The sequence below is a fragment of the Acipenser ruthenus genome, unplaced genomic scaffold (genome assembly GCF_902713425.1).
Source record: "Acipenser ruthenus unplaced genomic scaffold, fAciRut3.2 maternal haplotype, whole genome shotgun sequence".
Classification (NCBI taxonomy): Eukaryota; Metazoa; Chordata; class Actinopteri; order Acipenseriformes; family Acipenseridae; genus Acipenser; species Acipenser ruthenus.
The window spans coordinates 1-25,044 of NW_026708508.1; the positions used below are offsets into that span (position 1 = coordinate 1).

General features: G+C 49.6%; 1 protein-coding gene across 1 annotated transcript in view; it reads right to left on the minus strand.

The window, feature by feature from the left end:
- Window positions 1-7,610: 7,610 nt before the first annotated feature.
- LOC131733786 (legumain-like) overlaps window positions 7,611-25,044 on the minus strand; it is a gene marked incomplete at its 5' end in the record, with an annotated part of 35,558 nt that continues 18,124 nt past the window's right edge. The window contains 1 exon segment of the mRNA XM_059021233.1: window positions 7,611-8,371. Within this exon segment, the coding sequence (XP_058877216.1) occupies window positions 8,308-8,371 (64 nt within the window). The 3' untranslated portion in view covers window positions 7,611-8,307.

Here is a 25,044-nt window from a genome sequence, read left to right on the forward strand (position 1 = left end):
GTTTATGTGTGTGTGCGGTCGAGACTGACATTAATTTCACCAATTCATTATAGTTTGGCCAATCTCGGCCCAGAATTACTGGGTGTGGTAGCCTTTCTGCCACCCCAACTACTAGGTGACATTTTATCAGTCCTACCAATAAGTATACTTTGACCGTGGGGTATGTCGCTGTGTCTCCATGGATACAAGAGATAGCCACCTGACACACCACCTAAGAGAGTTGCCTTAATTAAGGTCTGCCCACACCCTGTGTCCATTAATGCGTGGGTTTTCACATTTCCCAAAATCACATTAACAATACAAGGCCCCTCGCTTACCCGCTTCTGATACCCAATTGCACGTCACCATGTCACACACCATCGCAGATGGGCATGACTTGGCTTGGTGTCCTGGCTGGTGGCATCTAAAACAGGTAGGGGAAAATAAGGGATCAGAGGTTAACTATCTGTCCCGTTGCTGGTATGGCAACGGGGCAGGGGCAGCAACTCTACCCCAGCTGGGGGTCAACCTTGGCCTCCATTGAGGGGAGGTAAGGTTGCCCATTGGGGTCGGCAGTCCCGGTGATGGTGGAGCAGAGAGAAGAGGTGGTACTCGGCTGCTCCGTTGTGCTGGATTGGTGAGTAGGCTGGCCTGGGCAGAAACTAGGGAGTCCTTGAAATCTACAGCGAGTTTCACAGCCTCTTCTAGGTTGTCAGGGTTGTGGTGCCGTATCCACTCCTGTGTTTCAGCGCCAACCACATGGCAGAACTGCTCAACCACGATTGCCTCGCCCATTTCCATACTTGTTTTCTGGGTGGAGTTGAGCCAGTGCACCATGTGATCACACAACTTTTGTGCAACAACCCTGGGGTGTGTATCCGGGGACCTCTTGTACTCGCGAAGCCGTACTCTGTGTGTTTCCCCCGTGATGTTCAGGCGGCACAGAATGGCTTGCTTTACCAGGTCGTAGTGGGCAGCTTCGTCGTCCGTCATGGCCTGGTAGCCTCCTTGATCAGACAGGGTCCCAGCTGGCTTGCCCAGAATTCCTTGGGCCATTACGTGGTGGTAGCCAGCCGCTCAAAAGCGACCACGTAAGCCTCTGGGTCATCCTCCACCATCATCTTTTGGCTGTGTGGTCCAGTGGTTAAAGAAACGGGCTTGTAACCAGGAGGTCCCCGGTTCAAATCCCACCTCAGCCACTGACTCATTGTGTGACCCTGAGCAAGTCACTTAACCTCCTTGCGCTCCGTCTTTCGGGTGAGACGTAATTGTAAGTGACTCTGCAGCTGATGCATAGTTCACACACCCTAGTCTCTGTAAGTTGCCTTCGATAAAGGCGTCTGCTAAATAAACAAATAATAATAATAATAATAATAATAATAATAATAATCATCTTTTGTGTCCTGGCCTTTGGGGCCATCATCACAGGGCCTGCTGGTGCAGTGAGCTGTATCGTCAGCCCGACCCTCTCAGCGCTGCAAGTGATGCGTGATCCATCCCTTTGTATCTTATTGCAAAGTGGTTAACAGTGTACAGGTGCAGGTAATGCAGTGATTAATGAACGGACAGACAATGATAATCCAGGTGCAATGATGGGCTTGTAACCAGGAGGTCCCCGGTTCAAATCCCACCTCAGCCACTGACTCATTGTGTGACCCTGAGCAAGTCACTTAACCTCCTTGTGCTCCGTCTTTCGGGTGAGACGTAATTGTAAGTGACTGCAGCTGATGCATAGTTCACACACCCTAGTCTCTGTAAGTCGCCTTGGATAAAGGCGTCTGCTAAATAAACAAATATAATAATAAATAATAATAATAATAATATTTTTACAATCCAATTGGTCTGATGACCCAAATACAGTGGTAAAGAATAAACAATGATAATGAGAAGCAATACAGCAGCGTGGACTGCTTTATTGTAATCCACAGGTTTGGTCCCGAAATAATAAACAGTCCCATTTCCTAAACACCCACACGTAACACAAAACACAAACGCAAGTCCACAGTGAGTGCTAAAGTGCTCATGGTGCAATTACAGTTCTCCGTGACATAGTGTCTGGGTTTAGTGCTGGTCTTTGGCGACAGCTCCGGATTGTGTTAGCCGTCTAAATAACAAACAAGTACAATTTAGAAACGACAAACAAAACAAACAAAACACTCACGGTTCACAACACAGGTCTCCTGTCGGTTTAGCTTTAACCATTACAAACAAACACTCCATCATGACCCCTTGGTTAATGAGTGCAACAGCTCCTCCAATCCATGGCTGCCACATCGTTTCCCTTCCGGGTCGATGATTTAGTGTACCAGAGCTCCGCCCCCTTTCTGGATGACCAACTTCAGCCTAACAATGGGAATGAATTGTCTGGCCATCCAGTCCAGGGCACTCTGTTCCCTTTACACAGCGCCGTCACAGGTTGGGAGGGACATGTATCGCCAAGAATCATTTTTTCTCTGTCACACACTTTTATCCCAAAGCCTATAGCCAGCATCTAACAAACCTGTCTTAACCCTTAGCGGTCCATTTATTCAGCGCGTCTCAGGCGCGTCAGGTCCAATTTATTTTCACACGCGCAGTTTATTTTAGATGCACTGTTTAAAAGTATTTTTTTCACAGTAAAACAGGTTTAAAAGGCACTGCATATCAACAGGACACTCAGTACTACATCTCCAGCCCCGCCCCGCCCCGCCCCGCCCCTTGTTCGCTGTATTTTTCACATACCTTTTTGGAATTGGTTTAGCCCCCTTAGCAATATTGATTTCCATCTCTCTCTTGGCCTTTTCTAACTTCCTTTTTGACTTGTGTTTTCAGTTCCAAGTACTCTTTCAGTGTACTTTGTTTTTGGTCCCTTTTAAACGCTTTGTAAAGTGCCTTTTTTCGCTGAACATTTTTTTTAATTGACCTATTTTACCATTTTGGCCATTTTGTTTTAGATTTAGATTTGTCTACTTTTGGGAAGCAATTGTTTTGTGCCTCTAGTACTACATTTCTAAAAAACAGCCATCCTTTTTCTGTGGATGTTTTCTCTATTTTACTCCAGTCTACTTCTGTTAGTCTCTGTTTCATACCTTCATAGTTTGCTTTTCTAAAATTGTAAACCTAAGCATTTCATGAGGTTTTTAACTAGAGGTACCGGCGCTATGACTGCATGCCCAGAGGTTCCCCGGCACAAATTAAGCACTGCATGCATGCCCCTTACCTACCTAAGCTATAGTGGCGTGGCATAAGAACAAAAGAACATAAGAAAGTTTACAAACAAGAGGAGGCCATTCAGCCCATCTTGCTCGTTTGGTTGTTAGTAGCTTATTGATCCCAGAATCTCATAAAGCAGCTTCTTGAAGGATCCCAAGGTGTCAGCTTCAACATTACTGGGGAGTTGGTTCCAGACCCTCACAATTTTCTGTGTAAAAAAGTGCCTCCTATTTTCTGTTTTGAATGCCCCTTTATCTAATCTCCATTTGTGACCCCGGGTCATGTTTCTTTCTTCAGGTCAAAAAAGTCTCCTGGGTCGACATTGTCTATACCTTTTAGGATTTTGAATGTTTGAATCAGATCGCCGAGTAGTCTTCTTTGTTCAAGACTGAATAGATTCAATTCTTTTAGCCTGTCTGCATACGACATGCCTTTTAAACCCGGGATAATTCTGGTTGCTCTTCTTTGCACTCTTTCTAGAGCAGCAATATCCTTTTTGTAACGAGGTGACCAGAACTGAACACAATATTCTAGGTGAGGTCTTACTAATGCATTGTAAAGTTTTAACATTACTTCCCTTGATTTTAATTCAACACTTCTCACAATATATTCAAGCATGTTGTTGGCCTTTTTTATAGCTTCCCCACATTGTCTAGATGAAGACATTTCTGAGTCAACATAAACTCCTAGGTCTTTTTCATAGTTCCCTTCTTCAATTTCAGTATCTCCCATATGATATTTATAATGCACATTTGTATTGCCTGCATGCAATACTTTACACTTTTCTCTATTAAATGTCATTTGCCATGTGTCTGCCCAGTTCTGAATGCTGTCTAGATCATTTTGAATGACCTTTGCTGCTGCAACAGTGTTTGCCACTCCTCCTATTTTTGTGTCATCTGCAAATTTAACAAGTTTGCTTACTATACCAGAATCTAAATCATTAATGTAGATTAGGAATAGCAGAGGACCTAATACTGATCCCTGTGGTACACCACTGGTTACCTCGCTCCATTTTGAGGTTTCTCCTCTAATCAGTACTTTCTGTTTTCTACATGTTAACCACTCCCTAATCCATGTGCATGCATTTCCTTGAATCCCTACTGCATTCAGTTTGAGAATTAATCTTTTATGCGGGACTTTGTCAAAAGCTTTCTGAAAGTCTAAATAAACCATGTCGTATGCTTTGCAATTATCCATTGTCAATGTTGCATCCTCAAAAAAGTCAAGCAGGTTAGTTCGACACGATCTCCCTTTCCTAAAACCATGCTGACTGTCTCCCAGGATATTGTTACTATATAGGTAATTTTCCATTTTAGATCTTATTATAGTTTCCATAAGTTTACATATAATTGAAGTCAGGCTTATTGGTCTGTAGTTACCTGGTTCGGTTTTATCTCCCTTTTTGTGGCTCGGTATTACGTTTGCTATTTTCCAGTCTGCCGGTACAACCCCTGTGTCAAGAGACTTTTGCATGATCTTGGTTAGCGGTTTGTAAATAACTTCTTTCATGTCTTTGAGTACTATTGGGAGGATCTCATCCGGCCCAGGGGATTTGTTTATTTTAAGAGCTCCTAGTCCATTTAACACTTCTGCCTCTGTTATGCTAAAGTTATTTAAAATTGGATAGGAACAGGTTGACATGTGGGGCATGCTGTCTGTGTCCTCCTTTGTAAAATCCTGTGAAAAGTAATCATTTAATATATTTGCTTTTTTTTTAATTCATCTATGATTTTGCCATTTGTGTCTCTTAGACATTTAACCTCCTCTTTGAATGTTCTCTTGCTGTTATAATATTGGAAAAACATCTTGGAATTGGTTTTAGCCCCCTTAGCAATATTGATTTCTATCTCTCTCTTGGCCTTTCTAACTTCCTTTTTGACTTGTGTTTGCAGTTCCAAGTACTCTTTCTGTGTACTTGGTTTTTGGTCCCTTTTAAACGCTCTGTAAAATGCCTTTTTTCGCTGAATATTTTTTTAAATTGATCTATTAAACCATTTTGGCCATTTTTTTTCACATTTAGATTTGTCTACTTTTGGGATGTAATTGTTTTGCGCCTCTAGTACTACATTTTTAAAAAACAGCCATCCTTTTTCTGTGGATGTTTTCTCTATTTTACTCCAATCTACTGCTGTTAGTTGACTTTGAAACCACACTCACTATAGCGCTTCAGTGGCGGTATAGCCTTTCACACAAGCAATTATGATGGTTCTGTGGCGGTATAGGCGATTCACCCTTGCACTTGTTAGTAATTGTCTGTGTGATTTGTACCTGCACTGCACTCACCTGTATCCACTCACCACTTTGCCACACTTGGTTGTCAGAAGAGGGATGGATTACGCAGCACTGTCGGCACTGCTGGAGCAGCTGGACAGCAGATGGGAGGCTGAGGAGAGACGGAGAGAGGAGAGGTACACAGCGATGATCCAAAGGGTCGGGCAGCGATACCGCCCACAGTATCAGTGGGACCTACCATGACGACGCCGCTCAATACAACCTGGTAAAGCTGGCCATTCTCCGCCTTCTCAACATTATGGAGGAAACTCACCGGGTGAGGCTCAGGGAGTACAAGAGGTCCCCGAATACACGCCCCAGGGTGGTCGCGCAAAAACTCTGTGACCACATGGTACACTGGCTCAACCCTGCTCAGAAAAGAAGTGCCCAGATGGGCGAGACCATAGTGATTGAGCAGTTTTGCCATGTGGTCGGCGCCGAGACTCAAGCATGGATACGGTGCCACAACCCCGACATCCTGGAGCAGGCAGTGAAACTCGCTGAGGACTTCGAGGACTCCCTGGCATCAGCCCAGTCCAGGCTACTCACGGCTCCAACACCGCGGCGCATCTGAGCACCACCCCCTCTCTCTGCACCTCCACCCCCACCACCAGGACCGGCTCAACAACCTTCTAGAGTGCCGGCCCCAATGGGCAACCTTGCCTCCCCTCCATGGAGACCAAGGTTGGCCTCCAGCTGGCTGACTTTTTCGACCTAAAAAAAGAAACAAGGACCAGGGGTCACAAATGGAGATTAGATAAAGGTGCATTCAAAACAGAAAATAGGAGGCACTTTTTTACGCAGAGAATTGTGAGAGTCTGGAACCAACTCCCCAGTAATGTTGTTGAAGCTGACACCCTGGGATCCTTCAAGAAGCTGCTTGATGAGATTCTGGGATCAATAAGCTACTAACAACCAAACGAGCAAGATGGGCCGAATGGCCTCCTCTCGTTTGTAACCATTCTTATGTTCTTAAGTTCTTATGTCTGATGTGTCTTGATTACACCTATAGAATGCACTAATTAGTCAAGTCGGTTGAGGGGTGTGTGTGTGTAATAAGCCTGTTAAGGGCTTCGAGGGGTTATGGGACATCATAGGCCTTGAAACCGTAGGTCGCGTGGCCTCTGATGTCCCAAAACAGGTCTGTGAAAGCAGACAACAGCAGAAGTATGTTGTTAAGCAAAAAAGTAAGGGGATTGCCAGACTACTGCTGTTGGCTATAATTCGTAAATGAATAAACCATGTTTCCAGTCACGTAAGCATGTTTGTGAGGGTATAAATACTTAGAGATGATTATCTGAGACACATCTAGACATCCAGCTCCTCTCCGACCATCGTGGAGGTTCGCCTTGGTGAGCTCCCAATATTACACGTACTATGGCCAACTATCTAAATATTGTTTTAAACTACTGACCACATTATACATGCCTAATGTTAATGTTTGCAAATGCATATAATCTTTGAAACTTAGTATTAATAAATGTTCATCTGTATTTAAGTTTTAATTATGAGTCATTCAAGTCTTAATTATACCTTATTTAATACCTAATTAAACCACACATTCCTTACAATATTTTCATTCCTTATTTTCATATGGTTAAAAACACAATGATTGTCAAAGTATATATTCGCCCACCAGTTGGTTCACGAGCATTTTTAGATTAATAATGTGATTGTTTTATTTATTGTGACATTTCGGTTTTGAGACCAGCTGCGTGTCAAATATTTTCCGGGGAATCAGGATTTTAATTTTGTATTTTAAAGAGGAATCCAATAGTAATATGTGTCATTGTATACTAGCGATTTTAAGTAACTTTCTTTGTGTCCTTCTCGGTGCATTACCGTGAGTTTGCGACCCCTGGTTTAAATGCTGTGTTGCACACTTTATTTATAATGAAACAAATATACCAAAAATATATAAAATTCCTTCATAAACAGACATGTACACTTTGTATCTGAGCTATAAGAGGATGCCATATTGTCCTCTCCCCCTTGCAAGTAGATTGATTCATTGGTAAATTGGCCAACCAATCAGCCCAGTAGAACAGACCAGTAGAAATTATTGCTAACAACTGTTGTGTTATGCCTTGCATTTATGGTCAAATCCATCAAAAAGGGAGCAACTAAAATGAATGGGCTCTGTAAAGGATTCCAAAACACTTCAGTTTAACACAGGTTTGGGTTTTGTCCACACTTTTAATAATGATTTTCTGTTACACAAACATCTTAAGATAGATAATAACTCATACACAGTACACATTTCAAAAACTGCTAAACTATATTGTTTTCAAATCCATTGTAAGATCTTTTCTTCGATTTAACATACATTTGTTCAGCATCAGGGTGGGGATATTTATGATCACAGCAGTTAGATCATTGGAATAGAACATAAGAAAATTAACAAATGAGAATTCAGCCCATCTATGCTCTTTTTTTAACATGTCATATTTTTGCTAAACGTCTAAAGTGGTTCATACTTCGGCTATGCATCTCACATTGTTTGTGGATTTCATTGGTAAAGTCATCTATCAATCAAATGTGGTAGACAAGGCAGCTATTTCAATCAATGGAAACTGTAAATATTGAGAGTAGCCAATGGTTGAATTTACTATGGCATTCTGTTATGTAGGATTCTAATCCATCTCATTACAGCAAAACATGTACATGCATTGGCAATCAAGTGGACTGCATGCCAGCAAGTAGGTAACAACAACAAGGTGCAATGCATCCATTGTAGGGACAAACAATGTTCCATTTCACTCTGTACAAAGATCATTTCTATATTTAGATGTTCTTAAAACCAAAGGAACATTACCTTTATTTGTATTTTTACATTCATTTAAGAGGCAATACATTCCACATTTAACATCCAGCAGCATCTTTTTTCTTCAGATTTTCACTTACATCATCAATTGCTGTCTTGATGCTGTAGAATACAGTAATAATTCAAATTAGAACAAAATGCTACATAGAAACCTGTAACATTTTACTGCAGTTTCCTTTAGAATATTTAGTACTGCGACAAGCATGGTATTTCCATGACCGGATATCCGTTCACAATTCAGTCAAGTATTTGAATATTCATACATTTGCAAAATGTTATCAAAGCCATTATATATCCCTGTATTCAAGTAAAAAAAGATCTCAGAAGTAACAGTAATAATAGCTTGTGAATGTCTTGTTTTACCCCACTGAATACACTTTAAAACAAAGTTTTCTTGTGTGTATTTCAGAAAGGAACAGGACATAAAAGGAGACATTTCAATTTCTTTTGTTATTCCGTGCATTGCCGTTTCTTTGCAGTAAACAATGGCCACAGACACAGTTTTTATAAAGTCATAACATCGTAACTGAGGTTTACGTATGCCTTTTTTTTAGCTGAACACGCAAAGAAAAACTGTCAAATTTAACTTCAGTAAAATACATGTAGAAAAACTGATTTTATACATGTTTCTCATTTGTATCGGACACGGACACAGACTTTATACATGTTTCTCATTTGTATCGGACACAGACATGGATTTTTGCCTTCAAAGAAATGTTTGTTCAAATATTCGAATATTTGTCCCAGCACTATTTTTTTTTTTTTTTGGCTGAATGAAACCATATATCCCAAATGACCGAGATTCAAGGTAAATTATACGATTCATATTACATAGCAATAAAGCTACTTCAGGTTTTACTAAGTGCATTTCAGCTTGGGTTTATCTAAAATGTCTGATGCTGAGAAGTTAGTACATGCCTTTGACTCTTCTAGACTTGATCATTGCAATGCTCTGCTTGCTGGTGTCTCTAAGAGGGTTCTTAACAGGCTGCAGTATGTTCAGAATTCGGCTGCTCGTGTTTTAACAAAATCCAAATCTTGTGAACATATTACTCCTGTTCTGGCATCCTTGCATTGGCTGCCTGTCAAGTTTAGGATTGATTTTATAATTTTGCTGTTGATAAAGCCTTAAATACATTGGTTCCATGCTCTATTAAAGATTTAGTACACAACTATATTCTTTTGTGAGATTTGCGGTCAATGGACTCTGGTCTTCTAAGTATTCCACAGACAAGGTTACATGCAATGGGTGATGCGGGGGGGCGGGGGGGGGGGGGGGTTCTGCAGTTATGCACCAGCTGTGGAATGCTCTTCCTAAGGATATCAAGGACTCAGACTGTGATTATTTAAACATTTTGTCTTAAAACTTATTTATTTACACTTGCATTCCCCAATGTTTAAATTTTAAACTGCTATGTTTTTGTTTGCTATGTTTTTCAATTGTACAGTACTTTGGGATGCTTGTACATGAATGGCGCTATATAAAATAAAGATTATTATTATTATTAGGCTTCCAGGCCAAAATGGCCTCTTGTTGTTGTAAGGATTATTATTATTATTATTATTATTATTATTTTTCCTTCCACAAATGCCTATAACTTTCAAACAGCTGCACCAAAAAGCATGAAATTTGGCATGGATGTAGAGAACTATGGGATGTTGCGCCATGGTCAATATGGCGGCCTTTGGTCACATGGTGTGGCTGCCATCTTCGATTTAATGAAAATTTTGGACAATATTCAGAAGTCTTCTTCTCATGAACGGTAAATAGTATAGTCATGTACATGATTGATTCTACTTAAGGAAAAATGGTGTGGTAGCTATGTTGGATTTTGCGTAAAACGCTAAAACGACAACTCCTCATGAACCCTTTGGCCGATTGACGTGAATCTTGGGTATACGTTATCTTTGTACTGTCCTCTTAAAAAGTTATTCAGGAAAAGTTCTTACATGAACAGACATGGCCGCTATGAGCCAATCAATATGGGTGACATGCAGTCATTACAGAACTGTACAAATACTGACACAAACAAGTATTAAAAAATTACTGTGATCTCGGGCTGTACAGAAATGTTCTGTAAACTGAGATTTTTTTTGTTTTTGAAATGCTGTTGCAGCTGAACAGAAGCCACTCGAAAAAAAAAACAAAAAAACGTAACCCTGGTTCCCTGAAAGAGAAGACGACCACCAAAGACATTACGTATGGGATATGCCTGCCCATTGGATAGGTATCGCTGAGCTCTCTATAACAGAGCTGCCAATAGGCCCCTTCCTGGGATGATGCACTCGGTCCCGCCCACCGAGGGGATAAAACTGCCATCCAAAGGAAGACATTTCTCCTTTTCCATCGAACCTGTGAGGGCGACTGATGCGACCTCACGGTGGGTGGTCGTCTTCTCTTTCAGGGAACCAGGGTTATGGAAGTAACCTAACGTTCCCTTTCAATTTGAAGACGACCACCAAAGACATTATGTATGGGATAATGTATACCAGAGCCGTCGCGAGGGAGAAGGAATGGCAGCATATGAGGGACGCACAAGCACTGTCTAACCCAGAGGTTAGTGGTGTGAACTTACACCCTCAAGGACCCTTGTGCCTACAGAAGGCAAAGCAGGGTCTATCACATTAAGACGGTAGAACCTGGAGAAGGTATGCGGCGTAGCCCAGCTAGCCGCAGTACAAATATCAGACATGGAGGAATCTCTGAAGAGGGCCCAAGATGTAACCAATCCTCTAGCGGAGTGTGCGGTTGTCACAAAGTGACATGCTAAACTGCTGCTGATGTTTTTTTTAATATATACTGTATGTAGGTAATTATGGTTTGAATTATTGAATATGTGTGTTGTGTAATGAGTGCATTTCATTTTTTTTCTTTACATATTGTTTTGTTTTATGTTGTAGCACAATGTACTCTGTGTGTTTCACTTGATTAATCCTTTGTTTATTTTCACATGCACAATTTGAGTTCAGCAGCAGCAGCATTGCCATTTGGTGCCAGTAGATTGATGCACACCGGCAGGATATCTACCTTATTAAGGACCCTATTAGAGGCAACGGCAGGAGTGAGAAAGGAGGAGGAAAGAGAAAGAAGGGAATCGGGACAGAGAAACAGGACATAATACGTAGACGGAAGGGTAGCCGGAACAAGGGAGAAGTAGAATGACAGGGAAGTAGATTGGGAGACAACAACAGACTACAACAGAGATAATAACAGAGTACAGACGAGGACAGCGGAGGGGAGTGAGAATTTGGACTGAATGCAGACAACTACAGGCCCGGTAGAAAGGGATGCTGGCAGAGTGTGTGGGTGGAGTTAGAGGAGCTAACGGAGCTCAGCAGGACACTGGATAATGCGCAGGGAGGAGCGGGCCTGCTTAAAACTACCTCTGTGATAATAATCCAAGTATCACTTGGTTTTACTTGTTTGCTCTGTACTTTTTATTTGTAATTCAACTATTGTATCGCGTATTGTTGCTTTTATACGCTTAGTACTAGATGCACTGGGTGTTAGGATTGTCTTGAATATTACTCGTTTGGTGGTTCACTCTCGCACAATAAATGTTATGGGCCCAGTAGAGTTTTAAAATGTATTACTAGTGTCGTGGTGTCTCCTGATATTTCTTTTTTTATTTATTTATATATTTAATATTACTGTGTGGTTTTTATATTGCTTTGTATACATGTTGGCTTAGTCTAACGATATTGTATTGTTTTTTTTTTTTTTACTTTATTGTGCTCGATAGTAAGTCGGGCCGCATTGTATTGTTCGGGTAGTATTATCTATTTAACTACCGGTCTCCCGGGTCTTATATGTGCTTTTCCTACAGTCGCTATGAGCTTCTCCCAGCTGCATACAGAGTGTCAGACGCTAACTTTCTCTTGAATCACTGAAACTAAGTACCAAGATTTCTACCAAGGCTAACTGGACCCAAGATTTGATTCTATTCGGAAGACCTGTTTACTTTGCGAGTGTAGTAATTAGAGCTGGGAGATACAGGGTTTTAGTTGGGTGTGTAACATTTGTATGGGTTGGGAATTAACTGGCTATATTGCCCTACTTGGTTTAAAGTTAAGGACAGTACTAAATTGTGGGAAGCAAGTGTCTGTGCATCCTGGCTGCCTGTGTATCCCAGACGGTGGCACTAAAGATTTGAATAATTTTAACCTAGCTCTGTGATGTGAACTTTCTTTGTTTCTTTTTTTTTTTTTTTAAGTGTGAAAGCCCTCCTATTTTATTTCTTGTTTTAACTGTAATAAACGTTTTAATCTCATTGGTTGGTCTGTGCATCCCTATTTTGGCTGGCGGTGGATCTTAGTGGTGTGGCTCCCCTACAGAGATAACGTTGAACCTGTGTAAGCCTATAGTAGGGTTATTCTACCTATGCCTAGAGGTAGCGAAGGTGTTTAATTAGTCAGTTTGTACGGGTGACTCCCATGCTGGCGTAGTCGGTCTACAATTGCACACGCACCTTGCTGTTGCAAACCCCCCCCCCCCTCTCCTCGCCACATGGCTACCCTACCAGGTGGGGGCAAGCCAGCACTATTATATGCAATCGAGAGTGTATCCACAATCCAACGTTATAGACGCTGCTTAGAGAGGGGCTGTCCTAGGGTCCATGTCCCGTGACAGACAAACAGCTGGTCAGATTGATGCTGAGCTCTTGTCCTATGCACGTAGCATCTCAATGCCCGCACTGGGCAGAGGAAATTCAATCTCATCCTCCGTTGAAGCAAACGGAGGTGGATGGAAGGACTCCAATTCCACAGACTGATTAATGTGGAAGGCTGTGATGACCTTGGGGAGGAAAGCAGGGTTGGTGCGCATAGACACCCTGCTGCCACCCTCCCAAATACGCATGCAGGAGCTGTGCACAGACAGTGTCTGCAGCTCACTAACCTGCTTAGTGGAGGTGATAGCCAAGAGGAAAGCTGTCTGCATAGACAGGTACTTCAGCTCTATGGAGTGTATGGGCTCAAACGGGGCCTTCGCGAGAGCCTCCAGTACAATATTAAGGCTCCATTCGGGAAGAACAGTCCTCCTAGGAGGGCGTAATCGCCGAGCGCCTTTAAGAAAATGGGTAGCTAAAAAATGCGCACCCGGAGACATTGAATCTACAAGGGCATGGCAAACAAAGATAGCTGCTAAATACACATTCAAGGTGGAAGGTTACCTACCAGTACCAAGCAGTTCTTGCAGAAACTATAAGATGACTGGCATAGGGCAAGATATGGGGTCATGGCTTCTAGCCAGACACCAACCCTGGAAATACCTCCACTTATAGGTGTACAAGGACCTGGTGGAGTCTGCCCTAGCACTCTAGAATGTACCCACAACCACATCCGATAGCCTTAGGGCTAACCAGCGGTCCCTTTCAGGGGCCAGACCCATAGCCGGAACCTGCCCGGTTCCGGGAGCCAAAGAGAGCCTTTTGGCAGGCTGAGGAGATCCATGCAAAGTGGAATCTCCCAAGGCTGGCCATGCAACAGCTGGCACAGGGTCGAAAACCAGACTCTCCTGGGCCACTTGGGGGCCACTAGGAGAACTGACGCTTTCTCTAACTGGACTTTTTTGAGAAAAGCTGGGAGCAGCGGTATAGGCGGGAAAGCGTACACAAAAACGCTTTGGGCCATTCGTGCGCTAGGGCGTCTATGCAGAGTGGACCGCCTAAGCGATGGAGGGAGTACCATAGGGGGTAATGCGTCGTCTCTGCTGAGGTGAAGCAATCGACCTGCGCCTTCCCGAACCGTTCCCAAATGCGCTCTACTATCTGAGGGTGGAGTCCCACTATGACGAATGCAGGCCACTCCTGGAGAGGAGGTCCGCTGCCCAGCTCACCGCACAGGGAAAGTGCATCGTCCGTAGGGATAGCAAGTTCCTCTGAGCCCATGTCAATAGCCTGAAGGCCATGCGATGCAACCCCGGGGACCGTAGGCCACCCTGGTGGTTGACATACGCCACCACTGCACTGGGAGAAAGTGGTGGAGAGCAAAGGATACCACTTGCAGCTACAGCATGTGCAGGGATGTCCAGCGGTCCAGCCAGGATCCGCATACTCTTCTGGCTTCCCAGACCTCTCCTCAATCCAAGTTGGAGGTGTCTGTGGTCACCACTTGGTGATTCAACACTACTCCCATTTGCACACCTTCGCGCAGGTGAGAGGTCTTAGGGCTGCTGAGCATGCATGAGACGCAGTCAGCCAATGGTTTCTGTCGCGTTTGGCATTGAGGTGGAAGGCATTGAGCCATGCTTGTAGTGTGTGCATGCGAAGCAGACCCACCTGAATGGCCGATATGCCTGCGGCCATCAGACCCAACAGTTTCTGGCACAATAGGAGGGTTAAAACAGGGAGAGGCAACCCTGGATAGCTGCAACTCTGTCGTCCAACAGATATTCGCGCATCATAATGGAGTCCAGCCGGAGCCCTAAGTACAAACTGCACTGCACCAGTGTTAGCCTCGCCAGATGCTCTGTCATGACTGTCGTGTGGGCCACTGCTCTCTCTCGCGACTGGGAACAGATCAACCAGTCGTCAAGATAGTTTATTACTCTGATCCCCTGCAGCCGCAGGGGAACCAGGATAGCGCCCACGCACTTTGAAAACGTACAAGGAGCTAGGGAGAGGCCGAACGGCAGCACAGCAAACTCGTAAACGCTTCCTTGAAAAGAGAAGCGGAGATAATTTCTGTGCTCTGGACGAATGGGAACGTGAAAGTACGTGTCCCGTAAGTCCACGGTGGTGAACCAGTCACCCGACCGGACGGACTGGAGAATGTGACGGTGCGTCAGTATTCTCCCTTCTTTTATGGTCCCAAGCGGAACTGAAGCCAGAAGTCTGAGGTGCAAGCTCGCCAGTACTGCAGCTGTTGTGCCGAAAAGGGGGTCTGAGGACATCAGCCTCCAGGGGCCCTGCTCGGGCTGCCAAGGCTGAGGCGGGGCAGTTTGGGGTGGCTGTTTAGGGTGCTGGCCCTGAAAACGCCTCCTGTGACGCTGGTGTGTGGACTGGCCACGTCATGCGTTCCCTCTGCCTGTCGGTTGGGCCTGGTTGCTTGCTGCTGGTGTGCCCTGTAGGCGATGCCTTAGGTCACCCAGCGGAGCCGTGGGGACTGGAACTGTTGTAGTGACAGTCCGCATCTGAGGAGCTTGCCAGCGGCTCGAACTGCCACACGCGGAGGCGCGGAGAGGGAGCAACGCGGCCACCTGTGTGTCCAGTGGGATCTGTGTAAGACCTCCTCTACGGTTGGCCCAAAGGTATGTCCTGGTCATACAGGCGCATCAAACAGCGCAGCCTTATCTGCATCAGGAACTCTGGCTTGTGACAGCTACAGCTGTCTACGAGCCACGACCAAACTAGCCAGGCTCCGGCCAAGATCTTGCCCTTGGAGATCTGCAGCAGTGTGCTGGACAGGAGACGTAAGTCCGTGGCCGTCGGCTTGGGGAGCAGGCCCTCGCGCTGTACACAGTCCATGTAAGCAGTAAGCACACTCGCTATATTAGACAGGCAAGTTGCCTGCACCTCTGCTGCATATGCCCGCTTGAGATGCGTTTCCGTCACCTTACATTGAGGGTTTGGGCACGCCGGATCTCTAGCCAACCCACCCACCCACCGGCAGGGCTTTAACTAGGACCACGATGGTGGAGTCTACGGGGGGAACCCCGCTAGGCCAAGCTTATCCACGCCTTCTAAGGAGGAAAGCAGTGCGGCCTGTTTTAGCACTCTAGAACCCGAGGCTGGATGTTCCCAGGAGGAGCGTACCTCCTCCAAGTCTGGGAAAGCCGGGAACTTCTGAGGGAGAGGAACCATCGCCTGCATCAGGAAAACGGACCAGCGTGGTTCTGCTGCTGGCGTTCCTCGGGGGATGGATCCTTCTCCCCCTCTGTGGCATTACGAGGGCCGGGGCCCCTGAGGCTGCCGGAGGCTGTCCCCTGCCCTGCCACGGCGGCGGGGAGCCCACCTCCGGCAGCGCTTCTCTCCTCGCCCTCTGTGGGGATGAGGTGCTTGGTTTTACGGGCGGCTTTGCCGCCCTGCCTCGCGGGGGGTGCTGTCGAGGGAGTCCCTTTCTCTGGGAGTCCCCCTGACCCACCGCCAGATGGTGCGGCGGTGGGCTTCGTCTCCCCCCGCTTGGCCTCCCCGGTGGACCTGGCTGCCGCCTTCTTTTTGCGGCGGGTTACGGTGGTCCACTCGGCGGCCTTCTCCCTTCGCGCGCTTTCAAGAGGCGCGGAGGGTCCGGCCACCTCGGGGGCTTTCTCTCCCTTTCCCCCCTCAGATGTTCCTGGGAGGGGGACGGGTGCTTTTTTGCCCCCCTCTGTGGGCCTTTTTGAGGGCCCCGGGGGCGAGGTGGACTCGGAGGGGCGCGGTGCGGGCGCGGGTGGTTTTGCGCCCTGCTGGAGCTTGGGTCACCTCTTTTTCTGGTGCCCCAGCTCCTTGCAGTGGTAGCACCGCACCTCCTCCGAGGAATAAAAGATTACATAATTGGTCCCCTCGAAGGGGACCACAAAGTTGCCCTCCATGGCGTCCCTCCCCGCCAGGTGGATGGTCACCTGGCGTCGGAAGGACAGCACGCGGTGGAGGGGTTGGTCCTTGCACCCTAGGGGGATGGGGTGGATGCCCGTTTTTAACTCCCCTAGGGCCTGAAGATGGGGCTTCAGGAGGTCGTCCTTCAATAAAGGCGGGACGTTCGAGAGGACGACCCTGCTGCCCAACCCCTCCAAGGGTTCAATGGGGATGTATATCCCCCCGACCGCGAGACCCCTCTCAATAGCCGTGTGCGTGGCGGCCTCAGATTTTAAAAAGAAGACGGCCTTGCCGTACATCTTTGAGGCCGCCACGATGGTCGATGGCCCGACCACCTTGGCCATGGCTTTCACCATGGCCTCTATTGAGAGGGTATCTCGGAGGAGGCACCTGACCCCGTGCCTCCTGGTCAAATTTTTAAAGGGGGCTGCAGCCTCCCCTGCAGCCACCTTTGCCCATTTTTGAGGGGCCTGTGGAGCCTGTCCACTCATTTTATTTATTTATTTATTTATTTATTTGTTTATTTGTTTGTTTGTTTGTTTATTTATTTTTTAATTATTATTTTAAATAAATAAAGAAAACAAAATAATACACCCACCCCTGCACTTCAATAGTGCAGAGGCAGATAAAAAATTAAAACAAACAAACACAAATTATTTATTTATTTTTTAAAACAAAGAAATAAAATAAAATACACATCGCGTACAGGGTCCTCCTCGACACGGAACGAAGGGGGGTCGAGGAGAACCGCGAGATCCTGCTCAGGTGATTCTTGAGGGGAGGCTGAGGGGGAGCCCGATCCTTTGGTTTGATCAGCAGGACCGGAGAGCCGGGGGTAGGGAGGGACGATGGCTCCCCGGTCCTGAGGACCCCCTCGAGATACCCGACAGAGTCTGGGTGCAAAGCTGCTTTGCACTCCCGGATCGCTCGGCGGGCCGTTCTGAGGGTCCCCCGAGTCGCCCTGGCGACCAGCGACTCGGGAGTCAGCCACGCCGAGCGTTGGTGATCCAGGAGATCCCAGACTCTGGTCACCTTGGCCGAGATCAACAGGCTCTGCACCGCGGGGGATTCCAATGCCTGCGCACCTAGATGGGAGTTGTGCAGCAGGGGCTCCAGAAGGAATTCCTCCCCCTCGGTCGGAACCGCGTCTCGGCCGATGTCGAACATGCTCCGGGTCTTGAGCAGGTCCCTGTAAAAGACCGGCAGCTCGGGGAGACGGATCCCCGGGAGGTCGAGCCAGAACAGCTGCCGGTCGTAGCCCAAGCGGTGCAGCTGGCGCAGGAAGAGGGAGGCCAGCGCGCACCACTGCGGGGCCGGGTCTGCGTACAGGTATCTCTGCAGGGTCTGGAGGCGGAAGGTGTGCACCTGAGTCTTGATGCACACCAACCCTTGTCCCCCCTCGGCCAGAGGGAGGCTCAGCACCCCCGCAGAGACCCAATGCTTTCCGGCCCAGAAGAAGTCCGTCAGCTTCCTCTGGACCCTGGACACAAACTCAGGGGGCGGGCTCAGGACGGTGAGTCGATGCCAGAGCATCGACGCCACCAGTTGGTTGATGACCAGAGCCCTGCCCCTGAAGGAAAGCACTTTCAGCAGACCCGACCACGACCTCAGTCTCGCAGCAACCTTGTCCTCCAACTCCACCCAGTTGGCTGCGACCGAGGTCTCCGCGGGGCTCAGGTGGACTCCCAGGTATTTGAAGCTGTCCGCGCTCCACTGGAACTGCTGGAGCGCGGCAGGGAGGGAGTCCACCCGCCAGGGGCCTACCAACAACCCGGAGCATTTGGTCCAGTTGATCTTGGCAGAGGACGCGGCAGAGTAAACGCTCTGGCAGCTCCGCATCCTCTCCAGATCGACCGGATCGGAGGCCACTAGGAGCACGTCGTCGGCGTAAGCCGACAGGACCACCCTCGTGTCCGGCGCGCCGAGCGCCGTCCCCGTGAGCCTCCTGCGAAGGAGGCAGAGGAAGGGCTCGATGCACAGCGCGTACAGTTGTCCGGACAGAGGGCAGCCTTGACGTACTCCTCTCCTGAAGGCGAGGGGCGCGGTCAGGGACCAGTTCACCTTCAAAAGGCACTCGGCAGAGGCGTACAGCATTCGGAAGAGGCCGAAAAAACTTCGGCCCGAATCCGAATGCCCGCAGGGTTCCAAAGAGATACTCGTGATCCACCCGGTCGAACGCCTTCTCTTGGTCGAGAGACAAGAAGGCGACCGACCGACCGGTCCCCCTGCAGTAGTGCAGGAGGTCCCGAACCAGAAAGATGTTATCAAAAATCGTCCGGTTCGGGACCGTGTAGGACTGGTCGGGGTGGATCACGTCTGCCAGCACGGACTTGAGCCTCAAGGAGGCGGCCTTGGCCACGATTTTATAGTCCGTGCATAGCAGCGAGACCGGGCGCCAGTTCTTCAGGCAGCGGAGATCCCCCTTCTTGGGCAGGAGCGTTATCACCGCCCGCCTCATCGAAAGGGGCATCTCCCCGGTCTCGTAGGCTTCCGCCAGGACCCGCGCAAAGGCGGGCCCCAGCAAGTCCCAAAACTTTCTGAAGAACTCCACGGTCAGCCCGTCGATGCCCGGCGATTTGTTATAGGGCATCTGACTGAGGGCGTCGGAGAGCTCGGCCAGGGTCAGCTGGCCCTCGAACTCATCCCTGACGCCCTCGCCGACCGTGGGAAGCCCATCCCACAGAACCCTGCACGCGTCGGAGTCGACAGGATCCGGAGAGAAGAGGTCAGAGTAAAAGGCTCTGGCCCTCTCGTTCACGCTCTCCGGATCCGTCAGAAGGGAGCCGTCGTCTGCCAGAAGGCAGGTGATGTTCCTACGGTCTCCCTTCTTTTTCTCCAACGCGTAGAAGAAGTGTGAGCCACGGTCCATCTCCCGGAGGAACTGGATCCGCGAGCGCACAAACGCCCCCCGGGACCGCTGGAGCTGCAGGTCCCGCAGGGTGCTCTTCTTCTCTTCGTACGCGCTCTGCTCGAGTGGGTCCCCGCGAGCCAGGCGGCTCTCCAGACCGAGCAGCTCCCTTTCCAGGCGCTCGATCCGTGAGTCCCTCCGCCTGCTCGCGCCCCTCGTGTACTCCTGACAGAAGATCTTGATCTGCGCTTTCCCCACGTCCCACCACTGACGCCACGTGGGGAAGCGAGATCGTCTGCCGTGCCAGACCGTCCAAAAGTCCCGGAAAGACCGCTCAAAGCGCTTGTCCTCCAACAAGGCATTGTTGAAGTGCCAGTAGGCGGAGGCGTGCCCGACTGGCACCAGGGCCACCGCCACGGCCACCAGGTTGTGGTCCGTGAACGGCGCCGGCCTTATGTCGGAGGAGCGAACGCAGTGAGCGTGGTTCCTGGTGATGTAGAACCTGTCGATCCGGGACTGAGACACCCGCCCCTCCCTCACCCTGGTGAAGGTGAAGGCGGGGACGTCCGGGTGATGCCAACGCCAGATGTCGACCAGAGAGAGCTGAGCGGTCAGCTCTCTCAGTGCTGCCGACGAGAGAGGGTAGTGTTCTTGCCCTCCCACCCTGTCCGCGGCCTCGAGGGTGCAGTTGAAATCACCCCCGAGGACCACGCACTCGTCGGCGCTGATGTTGTTCATATAGGTTGACATCCGGCGAAAGAACTGGACCCTCGCCGGACCCGTGGACGGCGCGTACACGTTCACCAGGTGAACGACACTGTCGCCATCCCGGATCCGGTGGTGTAACAGACGGCCCGGCTCAACGTCTACCACATCGAGTACTGTGGGAAGAAAGGACCCGGAGAAGAGCGTCGCCACCCCACAGGAGGTGCCGGTGAGATGGCTGAACGACACTCTCCCCCCCCCACTCCAGAAGCCAGTTGGCTTCCACTTCTGGAGTCGTGTGGGTTTCCTGCAGGAAGCACACAGAGTAACCCCCTTTTTTCAGGAAGGAGATTACCTGGGCCCTGCGGAAAGGGTCCCTACACCCGTTGACATTCACGGTACCGATGTGATACATGATCTTCTGTCAGGAGTTGTCGGTGACGCTCACGGGAGATCCTGAGTTCTCCCGAAGCTCACCAACTGGTCGTGTAACTTGCGGGCCCGAATGTGCACGTTCGAGCCCGAAGTTTTATTGGCGTGGCTGGCCCTGAGGAAGGACCTTACAGAGGTTAGGATCCTCTGGAAGTTTCCCCATTTGTCCAGGGCCAGCTGTACCTTGTCCCTGCGGTGGACGGTGATCTCCAAGAACTCCAGGAGATCCGCCGCAGGGATGTCAGGGAGAGAGACAGACGGAACCTCCGAGCCCACGCTGCCCGTGGACTCGGTGTCCTCCTCCCTCTCCCTCAGCTCTCCATCGCCCCTCTCGCGATGGTAAAGCACAACGCACTCCCGTTGGTGGGTGAGCGCGTTGCGCCTTATTTTGAGCTTCACCGGTCCTCCCTGCGCCCCACCCCCAGGGGACGCGACGGGAGAGACCGGCGGAGGGACCCTCGCAGGGACTGTCTGCACCCTGGATTTCGGGGGCGCAGACGGGCACTCGGCGTACGCCGCCGAGCCAGATGGTTTGGGCCCCGCTCTGGGTCCATCCTTTGAGGTCCGAGGCACGGTCTCAGGCCCGTCCTCTTTCCTCGAAGGAAGGGGATCCACCTTCTCGGGTCCTTCCCCTCCCTCCCCTAGAGAAAGGGGATACACCCTTTCGGGTCCTTCCCCTTCCCCCGCATCAGTCACCGGGACCGCCTCGGACGATGTTTCCCCCCCGACAGACGCGCGAGGGCCGGAGCCCTCGTCGCCGCCGGAAAGGGAAGCCCGAGGCGGTTGTTGTTTCAGGGGCTCCTCCCGCGCCCCCTCTGTGACTGGAACCGGTCCCTCGATGCTGGGTCGGGGACCGGTTTCTTGGCCCCGTTGCACTTCGGGGAGGGGATCTACCATGAGGGCACCACCTTCTGCCCTCTCTGGTTCTTCCCCTCCCTTCCGCGCTCCGGAGACCAATGTAAACGCGGGCTCCGCAGAACCCGCTTCTGCCTCAGGGGGTGTTTCCTCCTCCCCCTCTGCGGCGGCACGAGGGCCGGAACCCCCGTCGCCGCAAGAGAGGGATGTCTGAGGCAGATCTTGTTCTTGGGGGGGCTCTTCTCCCCCCTCCGACCCCTCAGCCGGGGTCGCCTGCATGGGCTCCGCGTTGTCTGCGGAGCCCACGCCTGCCTCGGGAGCCCGAGGCAGCTCTTGTTCTGAGAGGGTCAGTTCTTCTTCCCCCTCCGGCCCCTCGGCGGGGGTCGCCTGCATGGGCTCCGCTTTATCCGCGGAGCCCATGCCTGCCTCGGGAGCTGTTTCCGCCGCCCCCTCCTCGGCAACACAGGTTTCAGGACCCGTGTCGCCTCCGGAGGAAGGCGGTGCCCGAGGCAGGTGTTCTGTCGGGGGCCCCTCCTACGCCCCCTCGGCGACCTCCGCTGCGGCTGGCCCCTCGATGGTACAGTCGGGGCCGGTTTCCGGGGTCTCTTTAGTGACGGGGAGGGGATCTACCCGAAGGGCTCCATCTGCCCTCGCGGGTTCCTCCCTCCCCTTTGGCCTCTCGGCGGGGGCCTCTTCCATGGGCTCCGCTGTTTCTTCCGCGGAGCCCCGGACCGCCTCGGGGGATGGATCCTTCTCCCCCTCTGCGGCATTATGAGGACCGGGGCCCTCATTGCCGGCAGAGGGGGGACGCCGAGGCGGTCGCTTTGGTTTTAGGGGGCCCCCTTTCGCCCCCCCGGGGACCCCCACCGTGGGGCCGGTACGTGTGCACTTGCGTGCACACGTGGGGAGGCGTGCCTGCGCCTTCCTCTTCCCCCTGAGGTTGCCGGAGGCTGTCCCCTGCCCTGCCACGGCAACGGGGAGCCCACCTCCGGCAGCCCTTCTCTCCTCACCCTCTGTGGGGATGAGGTGCTTGGTTTTTCGGGCGGCTTTGCCGCCCTGCCTTGCGGGGGGTGCTGTGGAGGGAGTCTCCTTATCAGATGGTGCGGCGGCGGGCTTCGTCTCCCCCCGCTTGGCCTCCCCCGTGGACCTGGCCGCCACCTTCTTTTTGCGGCGGGCGACCAAGGTCCATTCGGCGGCCTTCTCCCCCGGCGCGCTTCCAGGACGCGCGGAGGGTCCGGCCACCTCGGGGGCCTTCTCTCCCTTTCCCCCCTCAGATGTTCCTGGGAGGGGGGCAGGTGCTTTTTTGACCCCCTCTGCGGGCCTCCTGGAGGGCCCCGGGGGCGAGGTGGACTCGGAGGGGTGCGGTGCGGGCGCGGCTGACTTTGCGCCCTGCTGGAGCTTGGGGCATCTCTTTTTCTGGTGCCCCAGCTCCTTGCAGTGGTAGCACCGCACCTCCTCCGAGGAATAAAAGATGACATAATTGGTCCCCTCGAAGGGGACCACAAAACTGCCCTCCACTGTGTCCCTCCCCGCCAGGTGGATGGTCACTTGACGGCGGAAGGACAGGATGTGGCGGAGGGGTTGGTCCTTGCACCCTAGGGGGATGGGGTGGATGCCCGTTTTTAACTCCCCTAGGGCCTGAAGATGGGGCTTCAGGAGGTCGTCCTTCAAGAAAGGCGGGACGTTCGAGAGGACGACCCTGCTGCCCAACCCCTCCAAGGGTTCAATGGGGATGTATATCCCCCCGACCGCGAGACCCCTCTCAATAGCCGTGTGCGTGGCGGCCTCAGATTTTAAAAAGAAGACGGCCTTGCCGTACATCTTTGAGGCCGCCACGATGGTCGATGGCCCGACCACCTTGGCCATGGCTTTCACCATGGCCTCTATTGAGAGGGTATCTCGGAGGAGGCACCTGACCCCGTGCCTCCTGGTCAAATTTTTAAAGGGGGCTGCAGCCTCCCCTGCAGCCACCTTTGCCCATTTTTGAGGGGCCTGTGGAGCCTGTCCACTCATTTTATTTATTTATTTATTTATTTATTTATTTATTTATTTATTTATTTGTTTATTTGTTTGTTTGTTTGTTTATTTATTTTTTAATTATTATTTTAAATAAATAAAGAAAACAAAATAATACACCCACCCCTGCACTTCAATAGTGCAGAGGCAGATAAAAAATTAAAACAAACAAACACAAATTATTTATTTATTTTTTAAAACAAAGAAATAAAATAAAATACACACAAACACAAACGCCTGCACTCCAATAGCACAGGGGCAAAATAAAAATAAAACAACAAACAAACGTTTTTTTTATTTATTTTTAATAAATAAATAAATACGAAATCGCACACCCCTGCACTCCAATAGTGCAGGGGTAAAAGAAAAATTCAATAATAAATCAAAGTTTAAAACTAAACAATAGTTTTAAACTAAAAAGAAAATCAAAACACAAACTAAGGGCAAACAAAGGAGCACATGGCCTGTGCTCCTTGCCTGCCCTTCCCCCACTCTGCACAAGGCAGAAGCAGGGGATTAAAACAAAATGATTTTTAAAACAAAAACTAAAACAGTGCAGTGATTTAAAATGATTTTAAAATAAACTAAAGAAAGTGCTCTTAAATAAAAAATCAAAAAGCAAAGAAAAGAAACTAGTTTAAAGGAAGTAATGATTTCCATTACACGAGAGTAGATGTTAAAACTTCATGCTGATTTGAACTCGGCTCTCGCCAAGATAAGCACCAACTAAGACGTAGCTTTACAGTAAACTAATGTGATCCATATGTGTCTCCATCCATTTACGTTTCCTTCCATATGATGATGTAGATATCCTTCTGTCTGGTGTTAATGGCTGAAGTGTAATGCTGGCTCCAGGGATCAGCTTATTTTTGCCTCCCTGGCGCATCAGCACACACAACGGCTGCGATGCTGGCTCCGGGGATCAACCAAAGTGCGGCCTCCCCAGCGCATCAGCATGACAACCGTCTGGATTGAGCTAAGTAGGGTACATCTCTGGGGTTTTCAAGTGGGCACCTTCCATCCTCAGTGTTTCGTCGACTAGCCCACGACACCTCAAGAGGGCTCGACGGTGATTCTGGCGTCCCAGCATCACCCCCCTCCGTCCCCCACTCAACTCAGCCCAGCTTACTTACCTGTCCCCAGCCAGAATCTTTCCGTCTCAACCACAGCCAATTGCTGCTCCTCTCTGCTGCTTCAGATAAGTTCTTCACTGTGCAACGCAACTCTTTGCCACTGAACCCGACGTCTCTGAGAAACCGGGTTGTAGAGTGTGCCACAAATCCTCGACAACCCACTTCCACTGGGTAAACCCGAACTCTCCATCCTCGCTGTTCCGCTTCAGTGGCTAGTTGAGCATACCGCAGTTTCTTCCTCTCATACGCCTCATCTACAGCATCCTCCCATGG